Genomic DNA, 11,572 nt, shown 5'->3' with positions numbered 1-11,572 from the left:
AATATACATTTTTATTATATATAATATTTTTTCAGTGTTTTAAGTATTTTTCAGTGATATATGCAGTGATCACAAAACACACATTTAATATTTTAATTAATATGTTTTAATAATGTAATATATTTTAATTATATATATAAAATATATATAAATTTTTTTTTTCAATTTAAGTATCATTTAATATAAGTAGCTTTTTCAGTTTTGTAAGTATCATTTTTTATTTTTTTTTTAAGTATCATTCAGAGTGTTTCTGTGATGGGTTTTCATCAAGAGGGATCATATTTCTATTATATTATATTAGCAGAAACCTCTAGTGTATCTCACGTCTAATGAAGGAAGACGGCGGCTGTAATTCTAATAATGGCTTTGATTGACACTCCTGCTGTTATTAATCTAATCAGTGTCGAGGATATTTGACTGAAAGGTTTTCATAAATCACAGGGCTGGATGAGTGTCAAATATGTATTTATTTTAAGCCACTTTTTCAATATTCCTGCCGTTGAATTCACTAATTCTCTTAGTGAAAACACAGTCTATGGAGGAGAAGATAAGCTGGTTCACTCGTGATGTTTAATGATCTGTTCAGCTGCACACGATGCAGGAAAAGCAGATGTTTTTCCTGTAAGTGGTTCGGATGCACAGTATGTGGTCTTTTCTCTCATGAAGAGCTGAGCTCTCTGCAGTTTGTGATTCAGAAACCTTAACGTCAGTGAGACTGACATGCTTCCTTTTGTCTCATTGCTCACCGTACAGCGGCAAACACTCGGACCAGGCGCTAAAAGACCCAAGGTACAGCGGCATGAGCTTCAGTGTTTGCCTACTCGGTCTCCTCCCAGAGTGCACTGCAGTGGGCGGCTTGTGTGTTATGAGCAGTTCGGTGTCGGCATGATGTGGTTCAGTTCTGCATGCTGCTCATTTTTCGTTTAGGATCACACACTTGTACGATCCGCCGGCATCTGTTCGATAGAGCGTTTTGTGATCCAGGACCCATGTTTGTTATGTTTGCATGGGATTTTTTTCTTTCATCCCTGTGTTCAGGGCCTGGTTTTGCCATGCGCTCATGCACGTGTGCTTGTGAAAGTCAGAGACTCTGTGTAACTTCACTCATGCTCTTCTCCAGTCGAACGCAAAGGTAAAGTTAGTTCGGAGCCTGGCCATTTGTGAAGAACCCTGTCCTTCCACGATTACCACACAACTGCCTCAAGATCAGCAGGTAAACGTGCTCCAGATCTCCAAACACACTCATGACGCGCTGCTCTGTTCAGTGGAATATTATGAGTACAGTCAGCATATCCTGCTGTGACGAATATTTCTTTTACATCATAGTAATATCTTAATATTATATAGTTATTTAAGGTAAATTGAACTGCATAATAAATCCAGTGATGTGAAATCGCACACAAGTTGAGATAGCGCCAGATGAACCGTCTTCTGATTGGCTGGTTTTTGTTGTTTATGTCATACTATGCAGCGTTTTAGCTTCCAGTGTGGGAGTGTTTTTGGACACAAAGGAAACATTCTGATAGTGTCTCTGTTTTCTGACACGGTTATGCTGGTTTTCTCTGTCATTAATCACAGAAGAAAGCCTGATTATTTTGTCTCAGGAGGGTTGAAGGTTCATTCAAACGAATCGTGATCTATATAAAACTAAGGCGTAATTTTTCTCTCTCTTTCTCACACTAAGAAATACTCATTTGAAACCACAGTTAACTGATTAGTTATCGAACACTCTTATTGTAACTATAGACTTTTATTTATCTCTTTGCAGTGTAAAATAATAATGCAGTATTGTACAATTAAATACAGACTAATTCAGTTTTCCCTTTTGTCTTTTCTTGTCGATATTGCTGTTTGATTATTATTATGACATAACAGACAACATTTTTAATTGATGCTTAAAAAATTTATTATTAAGTTATTAAATCTCAGTTGCATTATGGGCGGTTTTATTAATAATATGACTGAGTTAGCATAAACGCATCAAAATCTAGTTGAAGTGTATATTTTCATTTAAATGTTGGCTTACTGTCAAGCTCCATTAGTGTTGTGTTTGTTTTTATCCACAGGATGGAGATCATATTAAACTCTCGCAGACGTTTGACAAAGAAGAATCGCCTCTTACTGCAGACGAGGATGATGCAGACAGAAGTGCCAACAAGCTGGAGAAAATGCCACGCAAGATGCTGTCCAGAGGTGAGTTGAGTTCGGTTGGGTTGGGTTTAATTGGGTTGGGTTGAGTTTAGGGATATGCCGGTATCAAATTTTCATGTTGCGATTAAGTGCTAATGCTTTTATCACGGTATACAGTATTATCACGATATTGGAATTTAGTAAAAAAAAAAAAGTGCTGTCATAATACAGTATCATTCAAAATTCTGAATAATTTGTAATATATAATTATTCACGGTATTTAGAAGTGCCCACGATAACAATATCGTGCATATTCATTACCGTGATATATCGCATTACCGAATACCGGCACAAGTCTAGTTGAGTTGAGTTGGGTTTAATTGGGTTGGTTGGGTTTAATTGGGTTGGGTTTAGTTGAGCTGAGTTGAGTTGGGTTGGGTTGAGCTGAATTGGGTTTAATTGGGTTGGGTTGAGTTTAGTTGAGTTGGGTTTAGTTGGGTTTGGTTTAGTTGGGTTGGGTTGAGTTGAGTTGGGTTTAGTTGGGTTTAATTGGGTTGGGTTGAGCTGAGTTGGGTTTGGTTTGGTTGAGTTGGTTTGGGTTCAGTTGGGTTGGGTTTGATTTAGTTGGGTTGAGTTGGGTTTGGTTTAGTTGGGTTGAGTTGAGTTGGGTTTATTGGGTTGAGTTGAGTTGGGTTTATAGGTTTGGGTTTAGTTGAGTTGAGCTGGGTTGGGTTTAGGTGAGTTGAGCTGGGTCGGGTCGGGTTCAGTTGAGTTGAGCTGAGTTGAGTTGAATTGGGTTGAGTTGAGCTGGGTTGGGTTTGGTCGGGTTTAGTTGAGCTGGGTCGGGTCGGGTTGGGTTGGGTTTAGTTGAGTTGAGCTGGGTCGGGTTCAGTTAGGTTGAGCTGAGTTGGGTTGATTTGAGTTGGTTTGAGCTGAGTTGAGCTGGGTCGTGTTCGGTTGGTTTGAGTTAGTTTGGGTTGGGTTGATTTGAGTTGGTTTGAGCTGAGTTGTGTGCGGATGTTTCAGAGGGAAGAAAGCACACACGTGTGTTGTCCTGTCTGTGCAGATTCTAGTCAGGAATACAAGGACTCCACTGGCATCGACCTGCACGGGTTCCTGGTGAACACGCTGAAGAACAATCCCAGGTTACACACGCTTGACCTCAACCAAACCCTCATATCTCATTTGACCTCCAGAGGTGGACATGCATCCCGTTGTGGAAATTCCTGATTATATTAGTACTGTTAGTCTGTAATGATTACTGTTGGTAGGATTTGTGTTTTGAATCATGTATTGAACGGAGCAGTAGATGCTGTGAAGCGATGGCTAACTGTAGTCGTTCATCTTCAGGGACCGAATGATGCTGCTGAAGCTGGAGCAGGACATCCTCGACTTCATCAGTAATAACGAGTAAGTCCTTCATCGCAGCTCTGTGTGAGGAGCGAGAGGAGGAATATCAGAGAGCAAGAGAGAGGATCTTCGCTGATGTGAGATACGCTACAGCTACATGATCATGTGCTTATGGCTCTCTGACGTGAAAATAAACAACACTGAATCTCTTTTGCAGGGTTTAGACACCTTCCCGCTGGATAAAAGGTGAGTGTAAGAAGTCAAGTCACATTTATTTTTATTGCGCTTTATACAATGCTGATCGTTTCAAAGCAGCTTCACAGAAATAAACAGGAAAATAACAGAATCAGTGAGAATCAAACTTCATCAAATATGAGACTAATTCAAATTCTAGCTCTAAAAAAGACAATAATGTTACTATTCAGCTCCAATCAGTTCAGTTCATACTGCAAAGCATGATGTTAGCAATGCCGAGGTCATGGGTTCGAATCCCAGGGAATGCATGAACTGATAAAATGTGCACCTTGAATGCTTTGCATAAAAGCTTCTTCCAAATGCACAAATGCTAAATGAGGGGCGTTTCCATGCACTGAACTGAATAATTCAGCTTTTATCAATATCGACTCGAAAAGAGGAACAAAAGCAATTCGTCAAAGAGCCAAAAATATTTGTAACATACAACACTATAATTATTATACAACTAAATTAGGAGGAATAGAAAACATGGAGGAAGTCCAGTAAAGCTTAAGTTTTCATTGAATATCCTGTCACAACATCAATTCCTGTAGCTCAATGAATTCGATGAATTGGATAAAAGCATCTGCCAAACACATAACTGCAAATGTAATAAGCGACATGTTTTCCAGGATTCAAGAGGACGAGGTGTGTAACAGCGTCCAGCAGAGACGGCAGATCTTCAGGTGATTGTGAGCGTCCATCATATCTAATGTGAATTGAAGCTGTTCCTCTAAAGCTGTCTGATTTCCTCGTGCAGGCTGAAGGACAGTCAGTCGGGGAACAGCCTCCAAAGCAGCTCTGAGAACGAGGCCAGGTATTCAGAGCCGCGGCCGTGGAGCAGCACCGATTCGGACAGCTCCAACCTCAACCTGAAGCCCGCCATGACCAAAGCCAGCAGCTTCAGCGGCATCCCGGTCCTGATCCGCGGAGACAGCTCCAGCAGCAGCAAGAGCGCGGGGCGGCTCTCAAACACAGGTGAGGACGCATGGATGGGTTTATTTGTTGATTGTTGACACGCTCTTCCTCTTTTCTTCTTCTCATGCAGTCTCTGTTATTGCAATAACAGCATGTTTTATGTAGCGACTCATCCGTGTCTCACTGCATGCTCTGATATTCACACTCTTTTGTTAACGCTATTTGTTCAGTCCTCTGAACTCATTGGTGATCGTTTATACATTACCCTTCAAAGGTTTTGGCTTAGTAAGATTGTATTCAGCTAGGGTGCATTAAAATCATCAAAATACAGTAAAAACTGTAATATTGTGAAAAATGATTAAAAAAATTTTGGACAATGTGATACACTTCCATTTAAAATTTTAGAATCAGTACCAGAAAAAAAACACTTTGATTCAAAAAGTTTGCATTAAATTGATTAAAAGTGTCAGTAAAGACGTTTGTAATGTTACAAAATATTTTTATTTCAAATAAACGCTGTTCTTTTGAACTTTCTATTCATCTGTGAATCCTGAAAAATAAAATGTATCAGTTTCCACAGAAATATAGTTCAGCACAACTGTGTTCAACATTGATAATAATCAGAAATGTTTCTAATAATCAGCATATTAGAATGATTTCTGAAGATCATGTGACACTGAAGACTGCAGTAATGATGCTGAAAATACAGCTTTGATCACAGAAATAAATTACAGTTTAACAGATATTCACATAGAAAACAGCTGTTTGAAATTGTAATAATATTTCACAATTTTTACTGTATTTTTGATCAAATAAATTCAGCCTTGATGAGCAGAAGAGACGTCTTCGATATGATCACATAAACGACCATCCTCCTCCAGTATGACCTTTTACACGTAAACTCATTTAGTGTTTTTCATTTCAAAGAGAGAAAAAACCTCCCATATTTGAGAGAAGAGAAAGAAACACGTAAATTGCCGAAATGAAGCGAGACACTAATCAGAAATTAATTAACATGTCATTCTCAGCTAATACAATTATTCTCTTCTTCCAGTTTGAAATTCCCTGAGGTAATTAGAAATGAAATTGAATTGAGCATCTTGTTGAAATTCGTCTGACCTTCCATATTCTGGAGTGTTTTAATAACCGCGGCGCTCCAGTATGTCGACGATCCCCAATGAATCTCCATTATCCGCTGCTCTTCCCCTCTGTCTGTGCGTTAAGACTCATGTCGTTATTCCTCTCTAGGTTCTGACTCTTGTAGTAGCGTAGGTTCGTCCACGGGGTCGCTCTCTCGATCCCAGCCTCCTCCAGCCGCCGCGGCTCTAACGCAGCCTATGGCCTTCCCCACTGTCAGCTACGAGCCGCCAGCGTCCACGGCTAGCGCTAGCTACTATCTGCTTCCGCTGGAAGCCGCGGGGATACCGGCCGGAAGTATCCTGGTCAACCCGCACACAGGTTGGTAAACACTACAGCTGATTTCTTTCGCATGCATGACTTCATGTCCTCCACTAACCCTGATCTTAACCCTGCGTCGCTCAGACTGACGCTTCATAATCACTCATGCTGTGTGATGGGATGTTACGGTACATTATTTCACCACAGGTTTTACTGGAAGTCTTAAATCTCTCCTTTATAGTGAAATTGTTTGTTTTGTTGAATATTGAAATTGAATAATAAATGCAGTGTTAGGGGCCGTTCACACTGAACGCGTCTCCGCCATGTTGCCGTCAAATAAAACAGTTGCCATGCCAACTTACCCCGCCTCCGGGGTCTTCTGATTGGTCCACTGTTTTGGAACTGACATTTGTTCGTGTGCGAGACTCTGCAAAAGACGTGAGACGCGAGCGCAAAGATCATACTTGTCCTTCTAGCGCGTTTACATAGAAAAATAATGGAAAAGTAGTGAAATTGAAATGGAAAAATGCGTTCTCTGTGAATGTATTTTTATCATGATTTATTAAGGGTAATCGCCTGTGATATTTGCCTTGTCTTGCATTGGTAACAAGCCTCCACAAGCTCATGGTTATGGTTGCCAGATATCAAGAGCTTAAGTCCCCCAATCAGAGCTTTTCACTTAAATGGACACATTTTCTACCCAACAGTTTACTACAAGGTCGTTTGCACTGTTTGCTATGTCGCTCAGACTGACGTTTCATAAACACTCACGATTTCTGCTTCTCTCAATTTAAGCATAATCGTCTGCAATATTTGCCCACTGATTGTTTATCCTGAAAACGTTTAAAAAGGTCATGAACTGCCTTTTTTATTATTTTGTAATGTTCTCTGATGTCCACTTATAATGTTATCCAGATTTTTACATCAAAAAACATAATAATTTAGAAGTAATAGGCTATTTTCTGTTCTGTTTTGTCCCCCTCATCGGAACGCTCTGTTTGAATAAGCGCCTTTCCTTATGTTGGGATCAGAAGGAAGGCGAAGCAAAGACTTGGCACTGAACAGCGTTTTGTTGTCTTCGGAGCAGCTTTATCGTTTGGTTTCTGGGTTTGCCTCTCTCGTTATTTACACTACATGCGTGAACAGGCAATGCTGTAGAATTGGTGGGCGGGGCTAAACTGGCAATGATGTAGAATATGTAGGTGGGGCTAAACGGGCAGAGCTGTAGAATTGGTGGGCGGGGCTAAACGGGCAGTGCTGAAGAATCGGTGGGCGGGGCTGAACGAGCAGTGCTGTAGAATCGGTGGCCGGGCCAAACGGTCAATGATATAGAATCTGTGGGCGGGGCTAAACGAGCAGCGATGTAGAGACTGACGTTTCATAAACACTCACGATTTCTGCTTCTCTCAATTTAAGCATAATCGTCTGCAATATTTGCCCACTGATTGTTTATCCTGAAAACGTTTAAAAAGGTCATGAACTGCCTTTTTTATTATTTTGTAATGTTCTCTGATGTCCACTTATAATGTTATCCAGATTTTTACATCAAAAAACATAATAATTTAGAAGTAATAGGCTATTTTCTGTTCTGTTTTGTCCCCCTCATCGGAACGCTCTGTTTGAATAAGCGCCTTTCCTTATGTTGGGATCAGAAGGAAGGCGAAGCAAAGACTTGGCACTGAACAGCGTTTTGTTGTCTTCGGAGCAGCTTTATCGTTTGGTTTCTGGGTTTGCCTCTCTCGTTATTTACACTACATGCGTGAACAGGCAATGCTGTAGAATTGGTGGGCGGGGCTAAACTGGCAATGATGTAGAATATGTAGGTGGGGCTAAACGGGCAGAGCTGTAGAATTGGTGGGCGGGGCTAAACGGGCAGTGCTGAAGAATCGGTGGGCGGGGCTGAACGAGCAGTGCTGTAGAATCGGTGGCCGGGCCAAACGGTCAATGATATAGAATCTGTGGGCGGGGCTAAATGGGCAGTGCTGTAGAATTGGTGGGTGGGGCTAAACGGTCAATGATGTAGAATCTGTGGGCGGGGCTAAACGGGCAGCGATGTAGAATCGGTGGCCGGGCCAAGTGGTCAATGATGTAGAATCTGTGGGCGGGGCTAAACGGGCAGTGCTGTAGAATTGGTGGGTGGGGCTAAACGGTCAATGATGTAGAATCTGTGGGTGGGGCTAAACGAGCAGCGATGTAGAATCGGTGGGCGGGGCTAAACAAGCAGTGCTGTATAATCTGTGGGCGGGGCTAAACGAGCAGCGATGTAGAATTGGTGGGCGGGGCTAAACAGGCAGCGATGTAGAATCGGTGGGCGGGGCTAAACGGGCAGTGATGTAAACAGGCGTTGATGATCTTCTGCGGAGGCGGAGTTTAGCCACACTATTACGTCATTGAACGGCACATTCCACAAGCTGTCGTTTTGGCAGATTGTCTTCAATATAAGCAGTTTTTAGACAAACGAGAACGTTTTGAGTTCTGAAACTTATAGGATGTTTTAATAGTAAAATTACCTCTTAAATGTTAAAAGATCAAGGGAATATTGATTTCTCAGTTCATGACCCCTTTAATTTTAATTTTGCGTTATCTTGCATTGGTAATGAGCCTCCGTCTGTCAAGAGCTTATATCTCCCAATCAGAGCTTTTCTCTTAAATCGATATATTAACTGCTGCGACTAAATCCGTTCTCTTGATTTGTGCTTTATGTGAGAGTGCGGTAATTCTGATAAATGTAAAATAACAGTAATCATGATTATATATTTGAGCAGAGTAATCATGATTAACCGTTTAGTGGTTATCGTGCGGCCCTGTGCAGTGTTCGTCTGAATGCATCCCCAGTGTGCTGCTGGGAAACTCCTAATGAAGCCGTTGGTGATGCGTCCGCATTCAGACAGACGTGTGAAATATTGTGTCTCATTGGAGAGCGGTGTTTAAATATGCATGCGGCTGCGAGGACAGCTTGTAATGCGTTTACTGCAGGCAGCACGGCTGTGTAATTGCTTATTGACCTCTTTTAAGGAGTTTGCAAATGGAAAATTTCTGTCTTCTGTCGAGGCCTTTGTGTTCTGGAGCTCAATGAGGGTGTTTGTAAGACCAGACCGTCTCATGTGCTTCATTTGTCATCATTTACAGGTTTATATTTAGACTTCCAAAGATGTCGAGCTGACACGGAGATGCTCAGGATGCTCTTCTCTCCATTCACACTCTGATGAATCCTGTTCAGCTGTATGTGTGTGTATATCTGCTCTGTTAGGATCCTCTACTGATCTACAGTCCTCTTGACTGATCGCAGGTCAGCCGTTTCTGAACCCCGACGGCAGTGCTGTCGTCTACAGTCCCAGCGTGACCTCACAGGCCTCCAGATGTCAATCATCCGTAGCTCCGCCTCCAGCCGCTCAGCCCACCAATCACGTCATGGCACAGGTGAGTTTAGTGGCTCTGATGTCACTGGTCTGTAGGTCAGGTTTGATGCTTGTCCTGATGAATCGTTATTTAAGGACAGATGAATCTTCTAGCGCTCAGGCCTAGAGGAGCCATTCTGAATTAATCAGTCACATGTTCTTCTGATGACAGTAGAGCATGATGGTTACACTTGATAAACGTCATGTTGTGCTGTAAACTAACACCTTCTTTTTCCATCCTGTACATCTGGAACTAAATCCATTTCCTTCCTGCTCTGTCTTCAGCCTCTCTGGTCTGTCCAGCACCCGCCGCTGTCTTACCCACCGGTCCAGCCGTTCACTGTGGTACCTACGGCTCTCTCTCTAATTCCTGTCTCTCTCTGTTCACTTCCTGTCTCATCGCTCTGTTGTGTTTGTGCTGAGGATCTGTGTGCTTTACCGTGTGCATCTCATTTGAGTAGTCGAGTGTTTCTCAACATCTTGACTCCCTCATCGTTCACTCTTCACCGTTGTCAATCCCACAATCCCCTGCTCAAGCCTGCCACTCGAGTCCCATAGAGCAGAGATTCCTTTTTTAGCTAGTGTTTTCATCATTATTTCAATAATTAACATATTTGCATGTTCATGGTGGTCACATGACATGCAGCTAAACAAATGAAATATTTTTAGTGTTTTATTTAAAAAAAAAAAAAATTATATTTAAATAATGTTCTTTTTAGCAGCATCATATGACCCCTTTAACATGTTTATGATTTACTAATTACTAGCTTTTTGATGAATTCATAAATCCCAATTTGGGAAACACTGTGTGCAATTACTTTTTTTTTTACTGCATTTATATTGATACGAGTTGTTTGTCAGTTGTTGTTGTTTTCATTACTACTGTGTTATAACTATTAGTTTCTTTTAAAATACATTGACCTTGCCATGAAAATAGCTATAGATGCTGGTATAGCAATTAAAATAATTAAATAAATAAACTGCAGGGATGCAGTAGGTTGGATATTTTAGGAAGCGTGTTCAAACCCATCAGGACTCACTAGGACGCACATCATGTGCTCTTATAACCTCTTTTTCTTGACCTCCCTCAGCCAGTGAACATCCCTTAATGACTAATTAAAAGAGTGGGAGATGCTTTGAATAATTAATGCAGGAGCAGATGCTGGAATTAATATTCAATGAATAGAAAAGTGCCTTGTCTCTTCCCATTTCTGATATAATCCATACAGACTGATAAGAGCATCTCACTGTACGTACTGTACATATGCACTCTGATAGAGTATTTAGACCGCTGTAGTGTGACGTCTGGTGTGAACTCTTAGCAGGATAATCTGAGCGCTCAGTTCGGTCACATGATGCTGGTCCAGCAGGCCTCGGGTGACGGCCGTGACGCTCATGCAGGCGTTTATCCGCCGCCTCCACCGCCGCTGCATCAGACCGGATACGTGATGCCCTCGCCGGGACAAACTGTGGCCAACCCCGCGTTTCCCGCGCCCACCGTCAGCCAGCAGCAGAGCTTCATGCAGCAGCAGGTGTGAGACACATCAATCATCAGAGCTCAATGCCTGCTACAAATCATATTTCAAACAGGCGCTACCACATGGTTCGAACACACACATGGGGTCTGTCCCAACATTTTTGCACTCGAACACATGTCTATTTACATGACATACTTGATCTAAGTGATCAAGAGGGCATGAAGAGCGCGAGTGTGTGTAGAACATTTGATCATAACTGATTAGACACAATACAGACTGATTCAAAGCAGCTTCACAGTAATTAACAGAGTTAATGTTGCAAAATTCATGAATTATGAAACAAACTCAATTTCAGCAGTAAAGCATCTCTACAGAAGACAATAGAGTCATTATTCAGATCAATTCATATTGAGTTTTCTTATCATCTGATATTGCCTGCCATCAAATCAATATAACTGAATATTAAAGGGATAGTTCACCCAAAAATGAAAATTAGGCTGCGTTTTACTCACCCCCGAGGCATCCTAGGTGTATATGACTTTCTTCTTTCAGACGAATCCAGTCGGAGTTATATTAAAAATTGTCTTTGATCTTTCAAGCTGTTTAATGCCACTCAGCGGGTGTTGCATGCATCAGTCCAAAAGAAGTCAAATAAAAAGCACACAT

General features: G+C 41.5%; 1 protein-coding gene across 1 annotated transcript in view; it reads left to right on the top strand.

Moving 5' to 3' along the window:
• Nucleotides 1–10,982, top strand: part of LOC107740730 (cAMP-regulated phosphoprotein 21-like) — a 30,516-nt gene extending 19,534 nt beyond the window's left edge. The window contains exons 4-16 of the mRNA XM_016553238.1: nucleotides 754–789; nucleotides 1,121–1,213; nucleotides 2,067–2,193; nucleotides 3,197–3,275; nucleotides 3,481–3,540; nucleotides 3,572–3,617; nucleotides 3,698–3,726; nucleotides 4,347–4,400; nucleotides 4,475–4,692; nucleotides 5,881–6,090; nucleotides 9,320–9,450; nucleotides 9,714–9,773; nucleotides 10,751–10,982. Coding sequence (XP_016408724.1) covers nucleotides 754–789; nucleotides 1,121–1,213; nucleotides 2,067–2,193; nucleotides 3,197–3,275; nucleotides 3,481–3,540; nucleotides 3,572–3,617; nucleotides 3,698–3,726; nucleotides 4,347–4,400; nucleotides 4,475–4,692; nucleotides 5,881–6,090; nucleotides 9,320–9,450; nucleotides 9,714–9,773; nucleotides 10,751–10,966 — 1,359 coding nt within the window. The 3' untranslated portion in view covers nucleotides 10,967–10,982. The remainder of the gene's footprint in view (nucleotides 1–753; nucleotides 790–1,120; nucleotides 1,214–2,066; nucleotides 2,194–3,196; nucleotides 3,276–3,480; nucleotides 3,541–3,571; nucleotides 3,618–3,697; nucleotides 3,727–4,346; nucleotides 4,401–4,474; nucleotides 4,693–5,880; nucleotides 6,091–9,319; nucleotides 9,451–9,713; nucleotides 9,774–10,750) is intronic.
• Nucleotides 10,983–11,572: the final 590 nt, after the last annotated feature.

This window comes from Sinocyclocheilus rhinocerous, unplaced genomic scaffold, assembly GCF_001515625.1.
Source record: "Sinocyclocheilus rhinocerous isolate Xijiao unplaced genomic scaffold, SAMN03320098_v1.1 scaffold3693, whole genome shotgun sequence".
In the NCBI taxonomy this organism is placed as follows: domain Eukaryota; kingdom Metazoa; phylum Chordata; class Actinopteri; order Cypriniformes; family Cyprinidae; genus Sinocyclocheilus; species Sinocyclocheilus rhinocerous.
The sequence above is the reverse complement of the archived record's forward strand: the minus strand, read 5'-3'. Positions and strand labels throughout refer to the sequence as shown.